This window comes from Lissotriton vulgaris, chromosome 12 (genome assembly GCF_964263255.1).
Source record: "Lissotriton vulgaris chromosome 12, aLisVul1.2, whole genome shotgun sequence".
NCBI lineage: Eukaryota > Metazoa > Chordata > Amphibia > Caudata > Salamandridae > Lissotriton > Lissotriton vulgaris.
The window spans coordinates 366690731-366715298 of record NC_141700.1 but is presented as its reverse complement, the minus strand read 5'-3'; the positions used below and the strand labels follow the sequence as shown (position 1 = coordinate 366715298).

Below are 24568 nucleotides of genomic sequence, written 5' to 3'. Positions count from 1 at the left end.
CTCGGCGACCGAGTCGACGGCCTGGAAAGAACGGTCGACTCCCGCACTGAGGACCTGGAGCAAATCTGGCAGAGAGTGGCGACCCTCGAGGAACAGCATATCCAGCTCCAGATCAAGCAGGAAGACTTGGAAAACAGGGGACGCCGCAACAACCTCCGCATACGGGGTGTGCCACTCGGAGAAGAGGGGACTAATACCATGGCCTATGTGGCCCTACTCTTGCAAGCGGTGTGGGGCGAGGAGGACGCCCCCCCGCCGCGCCTAGACCGCGCACACCGTGTCTTCGGAGCGGGAGGAAAAGCGGGTCTCCTGCCTGACATCGTCACCAGGCTCCACTACTTCACCGAGAAGGAGGCCATCTTGAAGGCGGCTAGGGACAACCCGGACCTGCGGTACGAAGGCCACAAGATCCAGATCTTCCAGGACCTGGCCCCCACCACACTCCACAGACGGCGAGTCTTCCGCCCGATCACAGAGAAGCTCCGGACCCTCAACATCTCTTACCAGTGGGGACATCCCTTTGCACTCATCTTCAGATGGGAGGGCAAGCGCAGGACACTCAGGTCCTACCGAGAGGCGGCGCAACTGCTAGACATGCCGGAGTCACCAGATCACAGTCCGACACGTCCTCCCCACTCGGAGAAGGCCCCTCCACGCTCTGAATGGTCCACTGTGCGCAGACGTCGGCGGTCCCCTCCGGTGGACGCGCTATCTACCTCACAGACCAAGCAGGACATCATTGCCCACATCCGCTCCCTCGAGGGCGACCGCGAGGAGCGGGCCTCCCAGCCCACCGCTTCTGGATCTGAGGGTGGGGATCGCCCCTCGACTCCAGAGGCCCACTGAACGTTGCCGCTGTGACTCCAGCTACCCAGTGCGCACGCTCGCCCACTAGGCACTTCAGCGTGTCTTCCTGCTCCATGGTGGCCTGCTCCCATTGTTCGTGGGGGCCCCCCTCCCCCTCTCACCGGCGGGCCACACCCGTGGCGTTCCCCACCCCCCTCACGGGGACCGAAAGGAAAGGACGACGCCTTTTGCCTCCTTCAGGTCACGGACTACACCGCGGAGCTCCAGCGCCCCACTGGCGCCTGAACGGACCATGTGGCCCCGCAGCCTGACACAACCCCGGACTACCTCTAGGCAGCGGGGTGGATGGGCTCTGAGACGATTTGATTCTACTTCACTTGCCCGGATCTCCGCTCCCTCCCTTTGTCCTGTAGGAAGTGACATTCCTGGCTTCATCCAAACCCTCGGGTAGAGGATGTCCGGTACCTGGGACACTGTATACTGGCCCTGTTGGCCTGGTTTGGTTCAATTTCTTCTTTGCGCCCTTTTTCTCTTTTCTCACCTTCCTCTTCCTACTTCGCTCTTATACTGCCCTTTCCTCTCACGTTCTCCTCGCGCCCGCGGTGGGGTGGAGGGGTGGGTCCTGCGGGGGCTGACACACTGGAGGCGAGAAGTGGCTGCCGCTGTATTGTCTGCGGGAGGGTCTGCTACACTGGGTTCTGCGCGACTCCACTCCCCCTTAGTGCTATGACGGCGAACATCCCTACACCCTTGAAGGTCCTCTCCCTCAACGTCAAAGGGCTCAACTCCCCCAACAAGCGGCAGCAGGTATGGCGCTACCTCCTACACCACGCCCCTGACATTGTCCTCCTCCAGGAGACGCACCTTCTCCGGGGAGACACCAAACGCATGGCCCACCCTAGATACCCTACACAGTTCTGGGCATCCTCTGACACCAAGACAGCGGGGGTGGCAATCCTCTGCAGGGCTGGCACTAGGCGGGGATCCGTGAAACCTTTCAAAGGTGCTGACGGGCGCTTCCTCCGAGCCACGATACAGATGGGCCGCGCGCAGTTCACTCTTGGGTGTGTATATGCTCCCAACCAGCCGCAGGACAAATACCTCCAGACACTCCTGCGGGAACAGTTCCCATCGGGCGACAATAATGTGATCCTGGGCGGCGACTTCAATCTTGTTTGGGACCCCGAGCTAGATCGTGCGGGAGCCCCCTTTAACGGAGCGGGAGCAATGTCTTCTACTCTTAGAACACAGCTTAAGGACCTGGGGCTTGTGGACGTGTGGCGCTACCACAACCCGGGGGCCCGGGACTACTCCTTCTACTCGCATTCCCATAGGACGTACTCCCGAATCGACTATCTTTTCGCCTCCCTTGAGGTGGCCCGAGACTCTTTGGCTGCTGCTATCTCCGACATCTCCCTGTCGGACCACGCTCACGTGGAGCTCTTGCTACAAGACCCCCTGGCCCACGCCACTCGTGAACGCCGATGGACGCTCCCGCCGAGGATCCTTCGGGACCCGGACGACGTCGCCAGCATCCGTGACGCCATAGACTCGTATTTCGCCGTTAACGACACCCCTGATCTGCCGTTTCACACGGTCTGGGACGCCTTCAAGGCCACCATTCGGGGCCACATCACCTCCCTGGCGGCGGCACGGAGGAAGGAAGCGTCCAAGTTGGAAACCGACCTGGCTAGCGAGATCAAACTTGCGGAGGCCCGGGACCGGGCCTCCCCCTCGCGGGCGTCAAAGAGAACTCTCGCTAATCTTCGGGGGCAACTCCGCACCCTGCGCACCAACAAGGCGGAGCACTCCCTGTTAGCGCTCAAGCAACGGTATTACGAGGGAGGGGACAAGGTTGGCCGACTACTGGCCGGCAGGCTACGGGCACGTACCGCTAGGGCCCACATCGCCAATGTCAAGCAGCAGGACGGCACTTGCGCCACCACTGAGAAGGCTAAGCAGGCCGCATTTGTTGCTTACTACTCCTCCCTATATGCCGAGGAGCCCACCTCTGCGGAGGCCCAAGAGGCCGTCCTCGCAGATTACGGGGGGTCCACCTTGTCCCCGGTACGTGCGGCCTCGCTGGAGAGCCCCTTACAGGAGGAGGAAATAACGGAGGCTGTTAAAGATCTCCCCGTGGGGAAAACCCCGGGGCCGGACGGCCTGCCGTTGGCCTTCTATCGCCTGTTCTTGACCCAGCTCCGCCCGCATCTGTTGCGACTATACAGCTCCTTTTCTGACACCGTTGGCCCCTCCTCCGATATGGGCCTGGCGGAAATAGCCCTGATCCCCAAGCCTGGGAAGGACCCGGACCTGTGTGCCTCCTACCGCCCCATCGCCCTCCTTAACACTGATCTCAAGATCTACACCAAGGTTTTGGCCAAACGACTTGACCCATACATGCCGGGCCTGGTGAATCCGGACCAGGTGGGATTTATTCGGGACCGCCAGGGAGCCGACAATGTCCGCAGGCTGGCGCACTTGGTGGGAAAGGTGCACCATTGGAAAATACCGGCTTGCCTCCTCTCGCTGGACGCAGAAAAAGCCTTCGACCGGATCGATTGGACCTTCCTGCGGGCGGTCCTCAAGAAACTAGGTCTTGGTCCTATCATGATATCCAGGTGCATGGCCCCCTACCTAGGACCGCAAGCCCGAATTCGGGTCAATGGCCAATTGACATCGCCGCTTTCGGTCCACAGGGGCACGAGGCAGGGATGCCCGCTGTCGCCGCTCCTGTTCGCCCTTGCGGTTGAGCCGTTGGCGGAGCTGATTAGGCGTACCCCTGATATTCATGGTATCTCCCACGGAGGGCGCACTAATAAGGTAGCGCTGTTCGCTGATGACCTGATTCTTACTCTTACGAACCCTCGGGTCTCCTTCCCAGCGGTGCACGAAGCCCTTTCCCTGTTTGAGCAGGCGTCCGGCCTTAAAATCAACCACACCAAGTCTTGGGCGCTTAACCTCACCGCCCCCGACGAGGAGATTTCTTTCCTGCAGGGGGTCACGCCCTATCGCTGGGCGGACAGCCATATTCAATACCTGGGCCTGGACCTCACGCCCCATCTTGACTCGTGGTCCTCGAGGAATTGGGCCTCTTGCCGCAAGGAAGTTCTGGCTGACCTGCGTAAATGGAAACCCTTGATGATTTCCTGGCTGGGGCGGCTCAACGCGGTCAAGATGTCCATCCTCCCCCGCATTCTGTATGTCTTCCAGTGCCTCCCCACCCCGATCCCGATTCACTGCATCAGAAACCTCCAACGCGACCTCACGTCCTTCATATGGGGGGGCAAAAGACCCCGGTTCTCGCAGAAAGTCCTCATGGAGCCGAGAGACAGGGGAGGCCTTGCCTGCCCGAATCTCCTCCACTACTATTGGGCGGCACACCTCCGGTTCGTGATAGAATGGGGTGCACGCAAAAGCGACAAACACTGGTTCCACATGGACCGATCGGTCACGGGGCGCACCATATGGGACCTGCCTTGGTTACCGCGGGTGGCGCGTTCCAGAAGTGCATATCTTGCGGTCCCCACGAGGACGGTTCTTGAAGTGTGGGACAGGGTGGCAGTGGCCAAGGGTCTCACCACGTTTCCCTCTCCACACACTCCCATTGCAGGTAACCCGCACTTCCCCCCAGCTGCCCGGACCCGAGCTTTTGAGAGCTGGACACAAGGCGACTGCAGAGTTGCAGGAGACCTTTTTCTTGGCGGGTCGCCTAAAACATGGCTAGACTGCAAGGAAGAATTCAGGCTCCCTCCCACCGCCCACTTACAATATGCGCAGCTGCGCCACTGGACGTCAGGAGACGACATGTACCAGGCTGCTACTAGGGCATATACCCCCTTTGAGAAGATGGCACGATCCCTCGGGGGACTAAAACGGCTCATCTCCCAGATCTACAACATCTTGCAACACCCCACCGCCCCGCCTGTGCACCCCTATCAGAAGCAGTGGCAGTCGGCGACGGGCACTGACATCACACCCTCTCAATGGACTCGGCTCTGGAACGACATCCCCAAAACCTACCGCAGCATCCCGCAAAGAGAAAACGCGTACAAGATGCTGACGCAATGGTACTACACCCCCCTGCGACTCAGCAAAATGTTCCCCACTTCCTCGCCGCTGTGCTGGAGGTGTGGCACTGCGACTGGTGACTTCGTACACGTCTGGTGGTCATGCCCTACCCTAGCTGTCTTTTGGAAGGAGGTTTGGGTTTCCCCCTCCCTGAAGAGGTTTGCACACTCCTACTGGGCGTTCGACCCCCCACACTTAGGGCCCTCACGCGCAGCGACTGGATCCTCACCCTTCACATGTTAGGTGCTGCCAAACAGCTCATTGCCCTGTACTGGAAGCGAGCAGAGGCGCCGCCGATAGCATCCTGGTTCGTGCGCCTCTGGCAGGTCCTGACTATGGAGCTACTTACGGCACGGATACAATCCAGGGGGGTACGCTTCAAGGCAGTGTGGGAACCCCTAGTGCGTCACCTGTGCTCCATCAGCTATGCCCGCCACATGCCTCCCAGGCTTCGCGCTCTGCAATTGTTCGAGGATGCCCTCATTCCTGCTGACCCAAGTAGACTAGGCTCTTAACCGCTTCCCCCAGTGCCGCTCTGTGTTTCACATTTCCTGTTTTGTGGACACAGGTACACCCCCCTGACTCCTCTCCACCTTCACACTGCTCGCTCCTTTTCCGACTTTTCTCCCTTCCTACTTGCCACTCTGGCTTCCACCCCTCTTTGGGGCAGTTTGGTCCCTGTTGGGCCTTTTGAAAATGTGACACCATTGCTTTTCCTCACATACGCGCCTACCCCGCACAACGACGCATTGCCAGCTTATGGCCACCTCTTGCTCTGCTCTCCCCTAAGCCACGCGGCCGGCCCCCCCTCCGGGGGTTGTAGGCAGGGCGCTGTGTTAATGACTCCACCTCCCCTGTCTAGTTCTACCTACTGGCTTTTCTATGCGCGGCCGGCTCCAGAAAGGGGTTGTAGGCTTATCGCTGTGTTCACAATAAAAACAGATTTGAACAAAAAAGCTTGGCCTAGACCCTGCTCAGCTGGCTTGTTATTGTACCGCACTGCTATTTTCAGAGGCAGGCTAAGGAGACTCACGTTGCCAGACATCTGAAGCCTTTTTAGATGCAAATGACATCCATCTTGGAAGATGCACAGGCACGTCTTTTGTCCATATCTGAGAACAGAGTTAGTACTAACTAACAACCTGCAACATTTACGGCTGTTAGTGTATGGCGGGGTGACCCTGCTTGAATTCTTCTCGATCTGTCAACAGCATATGAGACTACTGCCTCTGATATTCTGAAGGGCAGGCAAAAAAATTGCATCATGGTCACTACGTTTATCAGGCTAGCATACAGCTTGCTGTGCTCGTGGGCTCGGTACGGCCACCATATTGCCTCAGTGTCTACGTTGAGCCATTAGCCAGGCTCATTACTTTCCATGGCAGTTTCAAGAGGGTTTGATGGAGGTTGGGGATCACTTAGGCAGATGTCCCCATCTGAAAAGACGACTGTGAAAAATAGGGAGAGACCATCACGGCCTATGGACCTTAGACGCGTGGCCTGCTGAAATGGTTTCATGACCAGTGCAGATGGCAAAGAAAGCAAGAGTCAAATTTGAATTTGATCTCTATATTAGGGCCCAGACCAATGCAGTCACATCAGCTGGCAGTCTTTTTTTATCGAGCAGCTGAAGTGCATACTTTAGCCTCTGAAAGAAAGGAGAGTAGATACTTCAGCTACCATTGGATCACAGCTGGATTAGTATCTCGAGTTTTTCGAAAGTCCTAATTAAAAAAATGGCTACTTGCCTGCAGGAGTAATTTTGCAGCTTCAAGTGTTGTCTGGTTTCACATGCTGTAGATTCTTCAGCCATCTAGTGGCTGGGTCTGAAACTGTGCCCTCTTTCTCTTTTGTTAGGGCTCGCCCCTTTCCTATTCCGCAGGAATAGGAAAAGAGCCCTAATGCAGCCAAACCATACTTCAGGCCAAGCAAGGGCTCTCCAGCGGATTTTGGGAAGTGCACGCCTCGTGCACGAACTTGCCTGAGCCTTCTGCCTATCAGCCTGCCAGTTCTCCTCCCCTAATTATTCACTTCACTGACTCTGGCTCTTCAAAGGCTCTGCTCCCCGCCCCCCGCCTGCACTTCACGGCTGCTTGCCTTCTGTCCCTTAATCTCCCTGTGACTCCCCCCTCACCTCTCCCACTCCACTGCTCAGGCCCCCACCATTTGCTCAGGACATTGCTTGTTTTTTGGTTGTTGTTATAAGAAGGGTATTTTCTTTGGAAACAACAGTCAACGTGTACACTATTTCAGCACATTCCAAGTCTGCAGTTTTAACTACCAGTCACCACGTCAGATTTTACTTTGTTGTTTTTTGCAGATTTATATAGCGCGAACTCAACCCGAAGGTATAGGAGCGCTTTTCATGAGCACTAGTTACGTTTGTTGTTTAAACAGTCGAAAGGTGGATTTACAAAAGCAGAACTGTGTGTGCACTTCACTAAATCCTCGAATACCCCTGCGTGGTGACTGTGCCGTTTGAACACGTTCTCTCCGTCTGCACGCAAAAAAAGGCTGGCTGAAGCTGATCGAATGAACAGCAAGACTGGCGAGCAGATGCGTGTCATCACTTACAGGCCTGGACCTTGAAACCTGTGTCTGCTGGAAAGGTTACATTTAACCTGTTCGTAAAACCCACTCGAATAGTCCTATTGTGAAATTAGCGCATTCTTCAGTTTTTTTAAATGTAATACCTGTCAGCCTCAAGTGTGGAATGCTTAGACGTGAGTCACGAGACCTCTCTCAAAAATGACCCTGGTGCCACACAAAGCAGCTGGCTATGGCTGGTCACAGGCGTCGTGCCATCGCCCACTGCAGCCAGCACTACATGTGCCTGTAGGGCAGAAACCTGGTTGGGCTTACATCGTCTTTCTCTTGTGCAGACAGCTGCCCTGGGAAGCAATCCTGTGCCTAGGGATGCAAGGTTTGAAAACTCACTGCCATTGTAGATGAACATGTTGGTCCAGCTCGTGGCCTTTCCACAGCGCTGGGATGAACCCCGCCACCCCTCCCCCTCCCAGTACTAAATTCAGCCACAGCCTCCGGCTCCATATGGTAGCTCTCGATGTTTGCTCCCGCACCTCCCCCACCGTCTGCCCACACGCCATTGCAGCACCGAAATCTCCCCAAACACTGGTGTGCCCAATTTTGTAATTCTATAGTTACGATAATTCGATACCCATTCAGGCTAAACAAAATTCAGCATATTTAGTCATTCAGTGTGATGTACCACGCCAATAGTTTAAACTTAAACAGTGAATGACTTAACTCATGCACCCATCTCCCGGAATCCCTTGTGTAAAGGGACCTTACTAATGAAGCAGTGGTGTAATGCAAAATAATGCCCCCAGCACAATCTGATGTGGGGCCCGAAGTTTGCCATATCTCGCAGAAACACATTGACATTAAGTTGATCAGAACATTCTGACCATTTGGGGCCACCTGCTATGAATCCTGTTGAAATTTCGAATTATTTGAAGCCAATTCTTGGATGTCACATTTCTCACACGTTTTCTAATTGGCTGCCTGATTTTCGTTTCCAGTTTTAAATACATAATAAAAGTTTTGCAGTTCTGTGTCTCAATTATATAGCCGCAGTAAGTGAAGCATATGTAATTTTAGAATCACCTAATGTGCCCCCCTTTATAGTGAGATCCGCTTTTTTTCAGATAAACAACAAATGGCGCCAATTAAGGACTGAGATCTCCACGCACACACACCACCAGATGTCATTGCATGCTTCCACCAGGCACACACACCCAGCCATCAGTGGACACTTTCACCAGACACACACCCCCCCAGCCATCAGAGCAGGCTTTCACCAGGCACACACACCCCCAGCCGTCAGTGCAGGCTTTCACCAGGCACACCCCCCCCAGCCGTCAGTGCAGGCTTTCATCAGGCACACACACCCCCAGCTGTCAGTGCAGGCTTTCACCAGGCACACACACCCCCAGCCGTCAGTGCAGGCTTTCACCAGGCACACACACCCCCAGCCGTCAGTGCAGGCTTTCACCAGGCACACAGACCCCCAGCCGTCAGTGCAGGCTTTCACCAGGCACACACACCCCCAGCCGTCACTTACCCTCTCACCCTCACACACCCTCTCACCCCCTCCCATCCCCTCACCCTCCCTCCAATCCCCTCACCCTCCATCCAATCCCCTCACCCTCCCTTACACCCCCTCACCCTCCCTTACACCCCCTCACCCTCACATCCCTCACCCTCACATCCCTCGCCCGCACCCCCTCTCACCCTCACCCACCCTCTCACCCTTACCCACCCTCTCACCCTCACACACCCTCTCACACCGTCTCACCCTCACACACACCCTCACTCTCACACACCCTCACTCACACCCCCTCATCCTCACCCTCACACACCCTCATCCTCACACACCCTCACCCTCACACCCTCTCACCCTCACCCACCCTCTCACCCTTACCCACCCTCTCAGCCTCACACACCCTCTCACCCTCACACACCCTCTCACCCTCACACACACCCTCACTCTCACACACCCTCACCCTCACACATCCTCACACCCCCTCACCCTCACACCACATCCTCACACCCCCTCATCCTCACACCCCCTCATCCTCACCCTCACACACCCTCATCCTCACCTTCACACACCCTCATCCTCACCCACACACCCTCACCCTCACATCCACTCACCCTCCCTCACACCCCCTCACCCTCACACCCTCACAGCCCCTCACCCCCACTCACCTTCACACCAACTCACACCCACTCACCCTCACACCCCCTTTCACCCTCAAACACCCTCACCCTCACACCCCCTCACTGTTACACCCCCTCACCCTCACACCCCCATCCTCACTCACACCCTCACACCCCCTCACCCACCCTCTCACCTTCACCCACCCTTTCACCCTCACTCACCCTTTCACCCTCACTCACCCTCTCACCCTCACACATCCTCTCACCCTCACACCACATCCCCTCACCCTCCCTCACACCCTCACCCTCACACCCCCCCTCATACACCCCCTCACCCACCCCCTCACCCTCACCCACCCTTTCACCCTCACCCACCCTTTCACCCTCACTCACCCTTTCACCCTCACACACCCTTACCCTCTCACCCTCACACATCCTCTCACGCACCCTCACCCCACATTCCCTCACATCCCCTCACCCTCCCTCACACCCTCACCCTCACACACACCCTCACCCTCACACACCCCCTCACACACCCTCACCCTCCCTTTCCCTCTTACACCCCCTCACCCTCACACAACCCCTCACCCTCACACACACCCTCAGCCTCACACACCTCCTCAGCCTCTCACCCTCCCCCACACCTTCACCCACACACCCCCTCACCCTCACACCCCCTCACCCTCACACCCCCTCACCCTCTCACACACCCTCACCCTCTCACACACCCTCACCACTCTACCACTCTACGGCCCTCACTCTACCACTCTCACTCTACTCCCCTCACTCTACCGCCCTCACTCTACCGCCCTCACTCTACTGCCCTCACTCTACTGCCCTCACGCCCTCACTCTACCGCCCTCACTCTACCACTCTACCGCCCTTACTCTACCGCCCTCGCTCACTATACAGCCCTCACTCACTCTATCGCCCTCACTCACTCTATCTATCTATCACCCTCCCTCACTCTATCTATCTATCTATCTATCTATCTATCTATCTATCTATCTATCGCCCTCCCTCTATCACCCTCCCTCTATCACCCTCCCTCTATCTATCTATCGCCCTCCCTCTATCTATCGCCCTCCCTCTATCACCCTCCCTCTATCTATCGCCCTCCCTCTATCTATCGCCCTCCCTTCTCTTTCAACCAACTCCTTTTCTAACTCCCTGTTCTCTTCTCTTGTGCTGATCTGCTGTTCTCTTACACCCGCCTCCTTCTTTAACTCCCTGTTCTCTTCTCCTGTGCTAATCTGCTGCTCTCTTCCACCTCACCTCCTTCTCTAACCCCCTGTTCTCTTATCTTCTCCTGTGCTGATCTGTTGCTCTCTTCCACCCCTCCTCCTTCTTTAACTCCCTGTTAACTTCTGCTGATCTGCTGCTCTCTTTCACCTCACCTCCTTCTCTAACTCCCTGTTCTATTCTCTTCTCCTGTGCTGATCTGCTGCTCTCTTCCACCCGCCTCCTTCTTTAACTCCCTGTTCTCTTCTCCCATGCTGATCTGCTGTTCCTTTCCACCGCCTCCTTCTTTAACTCCCTGTTCTCTTCTGCTGTTCTGATCTGCTGCTCTCTTCCACGTACATCCTTCTGTAACCGCACACACAATACATACAACCATGCACACACACACCCAACCACACACATACAACCACACACACACAACCACACAAACACACACACACACAATCTCACACACAACCAAACACACAACCACAACCAACCACACACCTACCCACAACAATACACCCAACCACACAATCACACACACAACCACACACATCTATTGCCCTCACTCTATCTATTTATCGCCCTCACTCTATCTATCGCCCTCACTCTATCTGTCTATCGCCCTCACTCTCTCACCCTCACTCTATCTCTCGCCCTCACTCTATCTCTCGCCCTCACTCTATCTCTCGCCCTCACTCTATCTCTCGCCCTCACTCTATCTCTCGCCCTCACTCTTTCTATCGCCCTCACTCGATCTATCGCCCTCATTCTATTTATCTATCGCCCTCTCTATCTATCGCCCTCACTCTATCTATCTATCTATCGCCCTCCTTCTAGCTATCTATCGCCCTCCCTCTAGCTATCTATCGCCTTCTCTCTATCTATGGCACCACCACAGCATCACTCAGGGGCACCACAGCATCACGCAGGGGCACAACAGCATCACTCAGGGGCACCACAACATCACTATGCGCTACCACTGCATCACTGATCGCCAAAGCATCACTGATCGCCACAGCATCACTCGTCGCCACAACATCACTCAGCGCCACCACAGTATCAATCTGTGCAACCATTCAACAACAACTGGTTCAAATATGTTCTCTCAATGTTTCAAGCTTTATTACAAATGTCACAAAAAGATGTTAATATTTCACTTCTGTTCTTGGATTTTCGTCGCAATAAAATACACCGAACATAATCTTCACAAAAGTTATTTACAAAAGTTTAAGCTATTGCCATTATAAATTACAATAACTTTTATTTAAGTATTAATTATTTTAAAAAATTTAGCCATTGTTATTTGTAATATCAATACATCTAAGTCACGTAAATACAAAACATGTTGCATTACAAATGCTATATGTGTCACATTTGCAAAAGAGAAAAGTATTGGCATTGTAAATGACAAAGCTATTAATTTCGCTATTTTCAAAACCAACAGATAAATAAAAAATGTGTCATTTACAAGACCAATAGCTCTAACTTTCCTAATGCGAGACCTATTGCATTGCAAATGCTTGTTTTTATTGTGGGTGTCGTCATCGATCACTATTTGATAGTATGTCTGTCCCCTGTGACGTTGAACGTGCACCCGGGAAGTTACTATACATGGTCGTGTGATTCCGATTGTTTTTCTCCTTTGAGACTTATTGGTGGTGCCTGAACGCCTTCCTTTTTCTGTATTGCTGACCTTGTCTGTTAGACCCTTATCATTTCCATGGAGGAGGGCAGTTCACATGTCAATACAGGAAACTCTTCCAGCTGCAAAAGTACTTCTAGATGTAAATAACCATTTAGTTTTTAAGTGTGAATCTTTTCTGAATTCACATCTTGTGCCGTGATTTTACAGCAGTATTTCCGAACCCAGGGCCAATGGGGAAGGGTAGGTTAGGGGTTGAAATCAATCACTCAATCTATCAACCAGGATTTCTAAAGGCCGGCCAATCAGTCAATAGGTTATCCAGGCACTTGCAAATCAGTGCGTATTTGCAAACATGTGCTTTAGAACCTTCTGTCTCACCTGCGCTTTTCCCTAGGCTGGAATGTCCACACTGTAGCATTTCTTGAAAGTATGTATAGAGGACCATGCTTTACATACGTCTTGCATGGAGACCTCTGACAGGAAGGCACGTGTTGTGCCCTTTTACCTTGTGGGATGAACCCATGGCCTCTTCTTCAATGTCACTCCTGCTCTGTAGTAACATGCCTGTATTGTTTGCGCTAGCCAATATACCACCCTTCCTTTGGACACAGGTGATGCAAAGGACTGTAAGGGCCCAAATTTTGCGTTCTTAGTAGCCATGCTGCCAGTCTGAGACTTACTGGTTCCGGGTGGCATATCTGTCCCTTCTGCATTATGAGAAGGTTTTCATCGTGCGGTAGTTTTATTACTGCCCCTTTGATACATCTCTATTAGGTCCAAAAACTAAGTCTGTGTTACCTACTGTGGCACTATCAAGAGTATATGCCCCCCCTTGCTTGTTGAGGCAGAATATTGTGGTTGTGTTGTCTGTCTGCACCTGGACTGTTGTCCCCCTTATGTGGGCATGGAAGGCCTGGAGTGCTAGGTAGACAGTAATCAGTTCCAACACATTTATGTGTTTTACGGCTCCTCTAGGGTTCCAAATCGCCTGATGTTGAGGTGTCCCATGTGTGCCCCCTCACCCTGTGAAGGGGAAGATCCGCGGTGATGGTCACTGTTGGGAGTAGTGTCTTGAAGGGTATCCCTATTGTAATGTTCTATATGTGCCGATACTTTATCTAGTTCTGCTTGTGTGACAAGCAATAGGTCATACCAACTCCATGTTGACATTTGCTTGAGAGCCACCCCTGTATTAAGTACATGTGTAATCTGGCATGTCAGATGACCGGTATGCAGGACACCATCATGCGCATTAGTTTAATCAGTTTTAAATGTCCAAGATGGTCTCCTCTAGTAGAGGAGAGTTTGTGCTTTCAATGCAAGAACTCTCTTGTACACTGGGGTTTTGCTTTTTTTAAATTCAATGTTGCACCCAGAAACACGTTCTCCAGTTCTGGTGCTGGCGAACCCCAGCCTGTGAATCATTAGCATAACTGTAGATCACTCTTGTATTGTTTTCATAAACTCACTTTTACTAGCCAACCGTATAGGTAAAGTTATGTGTGGTTCCCCCAGCTCCTTAAGTATGCAGCCACAACTGGCAGGCACTTTGTGAACACCCTGGGTGTGGTTTTCATCCTAAATGGCAAAACATTAAATTGGTAATGTACCTTGTCCATGACAGATCTGAAGAACTACTTGGGATTGCCTTCCATTCCCCAGAAGCCTCCCTATTCTGCCATCCAATAGTGTCTCCCTTGTGAGGGTGGGGGGAATGACTGAGTGAGTTACTTGGTTGTAGAGGCAGAACATCTCTGGGTATGACATCTTCTCGTGCCCTGTAGCAATACGGCTCTTGTGATGCAGAGGGGTGTTGTCATTGTGGCGTAGGTGCTTGTCAGTCCTCCGCAGGCGGGCTGAATTCCGCTTTGGTGTATTAGTCTGGAAGGCGCCCTTGCCTTTTAGCCTTCTTGGTGACATGGCCCTTATTTAAAAGCCATTGCTCATGCCATATCATTATCCTTCTTTAGCTATTGGAGGGTCTCATCCACTGCAGGACCAAACAGATGCTTCCATGTGAACAGCGTGCTGATCATAAGGAAAATGCTACTTACCCAGTATGCATCTGTTCTTGGCTTATAGAGCTGTAGAGTCATATGCTATGCATAGATCGCCATGTACTGTTGGGTCCAGATGTTTGCACTTTGTTTTTCTTCGAAGAAGTCTTTCCAGGCACGGGGTAGGTGACTCCTCCTTTCGGTGATAGTGCGCATGGGCATCAACTCCATTATTAGATTGCTTTCCCGCAGAGGGTGATAATGGAGTTAGTAAGAGTAATAAAAGGAGATGTCCATGAATGAATGTATCAAAGTAAGATGTTACTGCAACAGGTACAGGTATCCGGGGAGGTGGGGGAGGGCATATGACTCTACTGCTCTATATGCCAAGAACAGATGCATACTGGGTAAGTAGCAGTTTCCGTTCTAGGCATATGAGCTGTAGATCATTTGCTATGCATAGAATATAGCAGTTATCTCCCAAAGTGGTTGCTAACCTTTATCTGTTGCAGGGGTTTGAAATAGTTTACATAAAACTGCCTGGCCCACTCTAGCTTGTTGTCTTGCTAACACATCTACACAATAGTGGTTTGTGAATGTGTGAGGTGTAGACCATGTTGCAGCTTTGCATATGTCATCTACGAGTATATTTCCTAAGAATGCCATAGAAGCCCCTAGTTTACGTGTACAATGTGCTCTAAGGGGAACTGTTAACGTTTGCTTTGCTTTTGCATAGCATATTTGAATGCACTTAACAATCCACCTGGCAATACCCGATTTTAATATTGGATTGCCTTTTTGTGGTGGAGCAAAAACAACAAAAAGTTGCTTAGTCTTTCTAAAAGATTTTGTTCTTTCAATGTAATATAGTAACACTCTTTTTACATCTAAGGTGTGAAAAGCACGTTCTGCCACAGAATCTGGTTGAGGGAAGAACACAAGCAACTCAACAGATTGGTTGATATGAAAGGCAGAAATGACTTTAGGTAGAAATTTGGGGTTAGTCCTAAGAACCACTTTGTTTTTGTAAAAATTGTTCTTCTACTGTTAAGTGTCTGAAGCTCACCCACTCTCCTTAGAGATGTGATAGCTATGAGGAAAGCTACTTTAAAAGTGAGCAAATTGCAGTTCACATCTATGCAATGGCTCAAAAGGCGGACCCATGAGTCTTGTAAGAACGATGTTCAGATTCCACACTGGAGAAGGTGGAAGTCTGGGAGGAATGACTCTTGAGTCCTTCCATGAAAGCCTTAATAGCAGGCACTCTAAAAAGAGACAAATGCAGTCTGTTTTGCAGATACGGGGCTATCGAAGCAAGATGTAAGCGTATGGATGTATACACTAAATTGGACCGCTGTAGACGTAATAAATAAATTATGTTTTGGACTGAAGCGTCAAGCAGATTGACTTGATTGTTATTACAGTAAATCACAAACCGCTTCCATTTTGCTACATAGCATGCCCTTGTGGTAGGGCGTCTAGCCTCTTTGATGATATTCATGCAATCTGGGGGAAGATTGATGTAGCAAACTAAGATTTCAGGTGCCAGATCACAAGGTTGAGATGACTGGGATCAGAATGCTTTTTCCTCCATGGTTCTGAATGAGGAGATCGGGAGTGAGATGGACTCTTTGGTGGGGAACTACTGACAACTCCAAGAGGGTTGTGAACTAGGGTTGACTGGCCCATGTGGGAGCAACTAGGATTAGTGTCAGGGAGTGCTGTTTGAGCTTCCGAACCACTAATGGAATGACTGGGAGAGGCGGAAAAGTGTAAGAAAATATCCCTGACTAGTTCATCCATAGTGCATTGCCTTTCGGCAATGGGTGTGGGTACCTGGATGCAAAGTTTGGGCATTTTGCGTTTAAGTGGGTAGCGAACAGATCTATGTCTGGGATGCCCCACATCTGAAAGAACAGTGGAGTTCCCATTCGTGGATCTGTTGTTGTTAACGACCTGCAATGTGGTTGTTTACTCCTGGATGATGTTCCACAATGAGATATATTTTGCGAGGTATGGCCCATCTCCAGATGCTCTAAGCTAACTGTGGTAGCTGGGAGAATGTGTCCCCCTTTTTTGTATGTAGTACATTGCTGTCATGTTGTCTGTGTGAATTAGGGCAGCTTTTCCTACTAGATGAAGTTGAAAAGCTTTCAATGCTAGAAAAATTGCTAGCAGTGCTAGATGGATTATGTGGAGTTATTTTTGTTGAAGAGTCCACATGCCCTGAATTGTATATTTTTGTAGATGAGCTCTCCAACCAGTGACTGAAGCATCTGCTGTTAGCACTATCTGTGGGATCGGGTCGAGGGTAAGCTGCCCCTTCCACCACTGCAGAGAGCGAGGAGTGCGGCCGTCTACCAACACTAGATCTGATAACTAACCTTGAGCCTGGTTCCACTGACATGCTAAGCATTCCTGGAGGGGACGCAATTGGAGTCTTGCTTAAGGAACAATTAAAATGCAAGACACCATCATTCCTATCAATTGCATGAACCCCCCTTATTAGCGTTCACAAACATGGTGTTTGGTTGGGACAGTGGGGCATTAGAGACAATAGATACCTAAACATAGAATTAAGAAGAGGTATATCCAGAATTTTACAATAGAAGATTCTAGTGGAGAATGTTCTCATGCCTGTTAGATAATTGCTAACTTGAGTCCTGGGTACAGGGAATTCCTTGGTTTGAATGAGATGATAATGGAGCCAGCCACTGCATTGGTGGTGCGTTGTGGTCCAGTGCTTGTGCATTTATCAACCCAAGGGATGACAGCCTTCGATCAAGCAGGTTTCAAAAGGCCTCCTTTCTTCGATCCAAGATGTGTGGAAGCATCATGAGATATAGATTCTTCTTCCCACTATGCATAAGTTTTGGCAGGAGAAAACAAGACTCTACCTGCTCCTCCTCAAGATGGACCCCATACATGTCTGCAGCTCGCTGATCTCAAGTTCGTTCACCAGCATAGGCCCCAAAGGATATGAATCAATAGCCTCCTCCTGCAAGTCGGAGTGGACATGCGGCCATACCTCTTCTTGTGTGCTTTCATTGTTGTTGAAGGCCACTTCCTCGCCCCACCGCCTTCATCTGTACAGAGGAACTCTTCATGTTCCTTGTCACATGGTTACGATACCAAAGGTGTTTAGAGCTCTCATTGTTCATCCCGACCCCTATGAGCTCCTATGGTTTCGGTGGCATTTGAAAATTTTTGAAGGCTTGGTTGAAATCCCTCTTTTGATTGATGACTGTCATTTCTGCCTCAAATCTGCATTTCTTGCGTATGACCTCACGGGTGCATTGTTCTGCGATGAGGGTTGGCATCGACTTCCTCTTGAATGTCAAAGTTTCCTTCACTTTCAAATTCCATTCCCTCTGCTTCTCCTGATCGCTCTTTCATTTTGTAGCAGCCACTGAAGGTTTGCATTCTGTGGTGGCCATAAATATTGGCCCCGCTGGTTTCTTTCTGTTTTTGCCTCCCTTCAATCATAGTATGTTTTGGCATGAGGAGGGGGTATTTTGGGGACCTAGAGCCCATCTTCGATGGCTCGGCTACAGCACACATTGCACTATTATGTACTAGCACTTCTTGGACTCAGCCTCCTTCAACGCCTTTCTCGTAATGTTCAGTCTTTCAAGGTTAAGGACTCTTTCCTTGGTGTCGGAGTATCCGCCTTGAGTGAGTTTTGGCTTCATGTATTGTCCTCCTCCCCACTTCTAGAGCTAGAAATAGGGTTTTCCTTTTTGGTACTAGAGGTGAAATTTCCTCCTCCAACTTTATAAGAAGTTCAGAGTTCCTGTCTTTTTATAAATGTATTCAAGTCTGGCACTTTACCAAATACTAAGTAACTTAGGTCATAGAATAAGAGTGCTTTTCATCTCAGAACCATGAAACCCATAGGAGGTTGTGTTTGAATTAGTGGTGTTTAGGTGAAGGCATGTCAGAGGTAAAAAAGAAGGTGTCTGTTTAACAAGTAAGCAGCAATCACTTAGTAGGGTCACTTTTAAATATTTGTACACACATTTTCTCACTTATGGGCAATTCTTATTTGCTGCTATTCGTGCAGGTAACCACTCCATAATTGACAGACTTGAAGAGAATGTTCACTCCTTACCTTATTTGGAAGTCTCTAAGAGCATATGACATGTTTTCAGGCCCGACTGAATGACCAAGATCTTGATGGCAGTAGAGCACGCCACATCATACTGGCACGATTGACAAGTGTACTATAACACTTTGGTTTTATTCTTGTGGATGGGAGAGAGGGGGCCTGTAACTAACACCCACTATGATAATACTTCAATTAAAACTTGGAGACACATATACATTACTTGTGTGTGTAATGTGACAGTTACATATTCAGAGGCAGGATATGTATTTAAGCATTAGAGGTGGCATCAAATAAGTGTTAGGGAAAATATACCATACAGCTATTGCAACAGGTGTTACCCAGTCAAAAAAACACAGTCACAATGTGATAAAACTTTCTTGAAACAAACTGAAACACCACTACTTTGTGTGCACATGGTAAAACACTTTTTTGTTGTACATCCATTTGATTAGAGCATTTAATGAATGTGAAATGTGCAAGCTCTAGATATTTGGATTTCAATGATTGCTCTTTGCTGTAAAGAGTACACATCTGGGTTGTAATATTTGCTCTTTACCCTAAAGACTACACATTATCAAAAAGCCATTGTTGTGTAATGATTGTATCCAGGTATCTTGGATACTATTGCATGGGATTAAAGACTAAATTATCTTAGCATACTGAACACTTAAATTGTGTTGTTGCACTGTATAGAAGATCAGAGCACTATAGCAGCCTCTGCTTCCCCCACCCCAGCCAAATGATATGCTTTGCGCTCCAACTAACGGGAGCACTCAACTGGGTAACCCATGGGGATTCCTAGGTGCTTCATTTACATACACTTCCCATAAATGGAGATTAAAACGGTAGAGGTACAACTAGTCAGCGGAAATCACCCAGAACAAAAAGGAGAATTATTGGAAAAGAGCCGTAAACTCAGAGAGGAGCTGGCTGACTATTTGGAGAGAATAGTACAAGAAAAATGGGAAAACAGCAAATTATCAAACTATGAATACGGAGAAGGATGCGGGAAAATGCTGGCATGGAAGATAAAAACGGACCAATTAAGGAATAACATTCCTTGAATCCAGATCCAAGATCAAAATTTACAAAGCTCAGAAGACGCCATAATAAGACAGGATTTACAAAATTCTTTTCCAGCTTATATAAAGAAGATATAAACCCAACAAAAGAAGAGATCAGAAAATGCCTCGATGCCGTACCACTTCCAACTTTAACAGAAGAAGAAATATCAGAACTAAACAGCGAAATTAAATCCGAGGAAGTCAGAGAGGCAATAAAAGGCCTGAAAAAAGGAAAGGCCGCGGGTCCAGATGCCCTCCCAAATGAATTTTACATAACATTAAAAGAATCCCTAGTTAACCGATTAACAGAAATCATGAATAACGTATACCTGAATCACGAAAAAATACCGGACTCCCGGAATGATGCGATAATTAGCATTATTTTAAAACCGGGTAAAAACCCAAAATTATGTGAGTCTTATAGACCCATATCATTACTCAATTGTGATTACAAGTTATTTATGCAAGTCATAGCCAAAAGGTTAGCCAAGGTCATGCCAAGATTGATCGACCTTGACCAGAAGGGTTTCATAAAGGGACAACAAATTCATGAGATAACTCATGAACTATTTGCAGCAGTTGACATTGCCACGAGCGAGAAATTACCCTTAACGATAATTACATATGATGCGGCCAAGGCGTTTGATAGAGTAAATTGGGCCTTCCTAAATGAAATCATCGAGAAAAACAAATTAGGAGAAAATTTCGGTCACATGGTAAGGGAAATATATAAGAAACCAAAAGCAAAAATAATAGTCAATGGGAATTTGACTAGTAATATAGAAATACATAGAGGCACTAGGCAAGGCTGCCCATTGTCACAGTTACTTTTCAATCTATATATAGAACCACTGGCTTGCTCAATCAGAATACATCCTTCAATAACACCTTTCAAACATCAAAACTGGACAAAAAAAGTGGCACTATATGCGGACGACCTAATGAAATTTACAAATAATTATGAGGAATCTAACCAAGTAATAGAAGACATGATGAACAACTTCAGCAAAGTCTCAGGGTATTTAACAAATAAAGACAAGACAGAGGCGATGAGCTGGAACACGAGCCCGAATACTCCATTCACTAGGGATAAAATAAAATATCTGGGAATCACATTGACAAAAGAACTTGAAAACATCCCACAACTGAATCTAAATATAGTAGCTAAAGAAATGAGAAGACTTCTTAAAGTCTGGTCAGGCCTACCACTAAGTTTTCTTGGCAGATCTAATGCAGTAAAAATGACCATCATTCCTAAATTTACCTACCTGTTTAACACCATACCACTGGAATTTAGGAAAGAATCTCTGAAGAAAATCCAAGGAGAAATATCTAGTTTCATCTGGGCATCAAAAAGTACCAGAATAGCATGGAATAAACTTAGGAGAAGGAAAGTACAAGGCGGAATAGCAAGCCCGGATATATACGAGTATTATAGATCGTTTCAATTCAAAAACATCAGACCCCTCCTAAGGAAATATCAATCATACCCAAACTTCCTACAAAATATGACAGAAGGAGTAGACCATTTTCTATTCAAATTTGGCCACCCATAATACTTTAAAAAAATAAAACTAAAGACCCTACACAGCGCTGAAAAACTCTGGAATCAAATCAGAATTACAATAAACATGCCATACTACAGCAACATGTTATAGTAGGAAACGATCTAATTACATGGGAGCATTTACATACAATCACAGAAGGTAAATTGTCAAAATTTAAATTTTACCAACTAAGTAGTTGGGCCAATTCTTTACCAAAAGGAAAAATAGATCTTGGGAACCTCGAAAATGATATGACTTAAACAACATCAATAAAGAAAGAAATATCAAAATGGTATTGGGCCTTCATTGAATCAGTAGAAGAAGATTTCTTAATACCGGAAGCAACTTGGAGAAAAGATATTCCTGATCAAAACATAGATTTAGAGCACATTTGGAAGAAATCGCTGGAAAATGTTGGTCCTGTATAAAACCAGCTTCATTGAAAAGGAATCATTTATTCTCATTACACAGAGCATATTGGACCACAAACAAACTGTCTAAATTCAAAGGTTCAAATATAAAATCATGCCCAAAGTGCGGAGAGGCAAAAGTTGATGACGTCCACATGTTCCAGAACTGCCCCACACTCTCTACCTACTGGCTCAAGATCGGTAAGACACCGACCATGGTAATGGGAACCCTCATAACTGTAAGTACACCTCTCATTATTTTCGGGATACACAGCAATATAGAATTTGATACGGGTAACCTAAGTAAAAAGCACGAAAGTCTATTGTTTATATTGATTTTACTAGCACGAAGAGAGATTTGCATCAATTGGGTCAAACCGGCACCGCCTACACATGAAAGTTGGCTAAATTCCATAATAAAAACTAATAAACTAGATAGGAAAGGGAATAATTCCAGGAGAATAAGATTCTGGAAAATTTGGGAACAGCATTACCAGACAAACCATTAACTCCTTTATATCAATGGGAATTAAAAATCCAATGATTAAAGCGGAGACAATAATTCCAGGCAGAATTAATTACTGCCGAGTAGCCTACCAGGCTAGCTCTTCCCCCGAGCATCGGAATTATTGACCACGATAAAGGGTGTCAGGAGTAAACTGATTGGTCATATAACAATACTCCCCAAGGACAGCTGAGAACAACGGGGCAGTGAAGGCTCAGCACGAAAAACCATCAGACTCCAAAAACCTCGTTATCTAGACATCCGCAAGGGACTGAGAGGTGTTATGTGAATTGCACAATGTTGCACAGCATGTGCAGTAATGTTCACTATTTTATATGGATCACTGACATATGTGAAAATACAAAGTGAGTGTAAGTAAATTAATTGCTGATGTGCTATTTACCTTGCAAGGCTGTTTCTCCCAGTAGTTCTCTCCTCTTAGAAGAGCTTAGTTGATGTCTACCTTGTTGTGGCAGTGCACTTTCAGGCTTCTCAGAAGATTTCAGCATCACTTGCAGTGCATGAGAATGTTCACTATTGGCAACGAGAACTGGTCTGAAGTAATGTACTGGCTTGTAATCCTTCGGCAGGTCAGGTGGCAAGTAGATCTATAAAGGTATTTGAACAATAAGTCAATGTGAAATGGAAGGAAACAGCGACATGACTTTCTGTAGACAGTTACGGACTTTAGAACCATGCTTTTACAAAAGGGTATCCCTCAGAGTAGCACCGTTCAGTACTTTCACTCTCTGGTACAATGAAATCACAAAACACAACTAATGTATGCAATGGCTACAACGAAAGAAGATAAAAACCAACTCCATGTGAAAATGATTGAGATAACGCATGCAGCGTGTGCTCACACCATCATCCGTGCATGCTATCAGCCAAATATTTTACCAGTGAGCCCTGTGGTGCTCTTTTAAAGGCAAAGCAGCTGCTCAAGGCACAAGTACTGATTTGAGAATGCTATTAGGATCTAATGAGGCTATCACGAGTGTGAATGCTGAATGAATATTGTGGTAGCTGTTTGAAGAACAAGACCATTACACACAGCAAATTCAATGACAAAGACTGAAGCAAATTAAAATAAGGCTTATGGCTCTGAAACTTGTTGGAAATAACAGGAGAACTATGAGAAGGATTAGTTACTTACCTGTAATCCTAGTTCTCTTCCAGGGGTATCCTCATCAAAGTCATAAGCATTAGAATATTCCCGCCCATGCGCGGGACCCCGGAAACAATATATTATATGTGCCCCACATATATATAGACATATATATATACATATATATATATATATAAATAAGCAATTGCAGCCAAATAAAACAGTAGAGCTGGAATATGCTGTGAAGAATTTCCACCATACATGTGTATTTGCATTAAAAACATGAGAAACAACACCAATGCTTGTTTAGAAACTGTTTTAATGATTAGAAAGCAGTAGAAATTCTTATAACACACTGTAAGCATATACAGCTTCCAGGCTGCATTGCAAATACCCAGTCTAAAAAGACTGGAAAGCTAACTTGTAGCTGTATGTACTAAAACTGACGCCGTGCCTTTAAGGCACCTCTGCCCCTAGCTTCCCATCATGCCTCAGGGGTTACAGTTAGGTCAGTTGTTCTTTTCGGAGACTGAAAACCAAACCATGGTAATAACAGGTTAAAACATCTCCTATTTAATAAACAAAGTCCTTTGCCCGGGGAGGCGGGAGGGTTGCTTATGACTTTGATGAGGATACCCCTGGAAGAGAACTAGGATTACAGGTAAGTAACTAATCCTTCTCTTCCAGGGGATCCTCATCAATAGTCATAAGCATTAGAATTGAGTAGCGAGCCTCACCTCATCCCTGCGGGCAAAGGAATCAACAGATAACATTTATATTCGTAGGCCCAAAAATAGGCCTCATTCTACCCAAATAGGTTTCTCAAGGAGGCTTGCCCTACTTGAGACTCCGCTCTGAAATCAGACTCTAGGCAATAATGCCTTGTAAAGGTATGGACTGATTTCCATGTTGCAGCCTTGCATATTTCTGACATAGGAATGTCATGTAAAAACGCTATTGTGGCTGCTTTCCCTCTAGTGGAATGAGCTTTGGATGATTGTAACAAAGGTTTGCCAGCCAGCTGGTATGACAGCCTGATACAGGAGACAATCCATCTGGAGATGGATCTTTTGGCTGCTGCAAACCCCGTTCTTATTGAACAATAATTGACAAAGAGTTGGTCTGTCTTTCTGGTGTCCTTCGTCTGTTCTAGGTAAAACTTTAGCACCCGTTTAAGATCCAACGAGTGCAACGACCTCTCAGCTGGGGTCGATGGGTTAGGAAAGAACGAAGGAAGGGTAATCGTTTGATTTATATGAAAATCCGAGACCACCTTTGGAAGGAAAGATGGATGAGCCCTCATTACCACTCTGTTGTGGTGAAACACAGTAAGGTTCCTTGGTGCAGAGTGCTTGTATCTTGCTAACCCTGCGCGCAGAGGTTATTGCCACCAAGA

The 24568-nt window shown here is 48.2% G+C and overlaps 1 protein-coding gene across 1 annotated transcript in view; it reads right to left on the bottom strand.

The window, feature by feature from the left end:
* GPATCH1 (G-patch domain containing 1) overlaps positions 1-24568 on the bottom strand; it is a 425367-nt gene that overhangs the window by 231775 nt on the left and 169024 nt on the right. The window contains exon 10 of the mRNA XM_086945137.1: positions 22468-22672. Within this exon, the coding sequence (XP_086801263.1) occupies positions 22468-22672 (205 nt within the window). The remainder of the gene's footprint in view (positions 1-22467; positions 22673-24568) is intronic.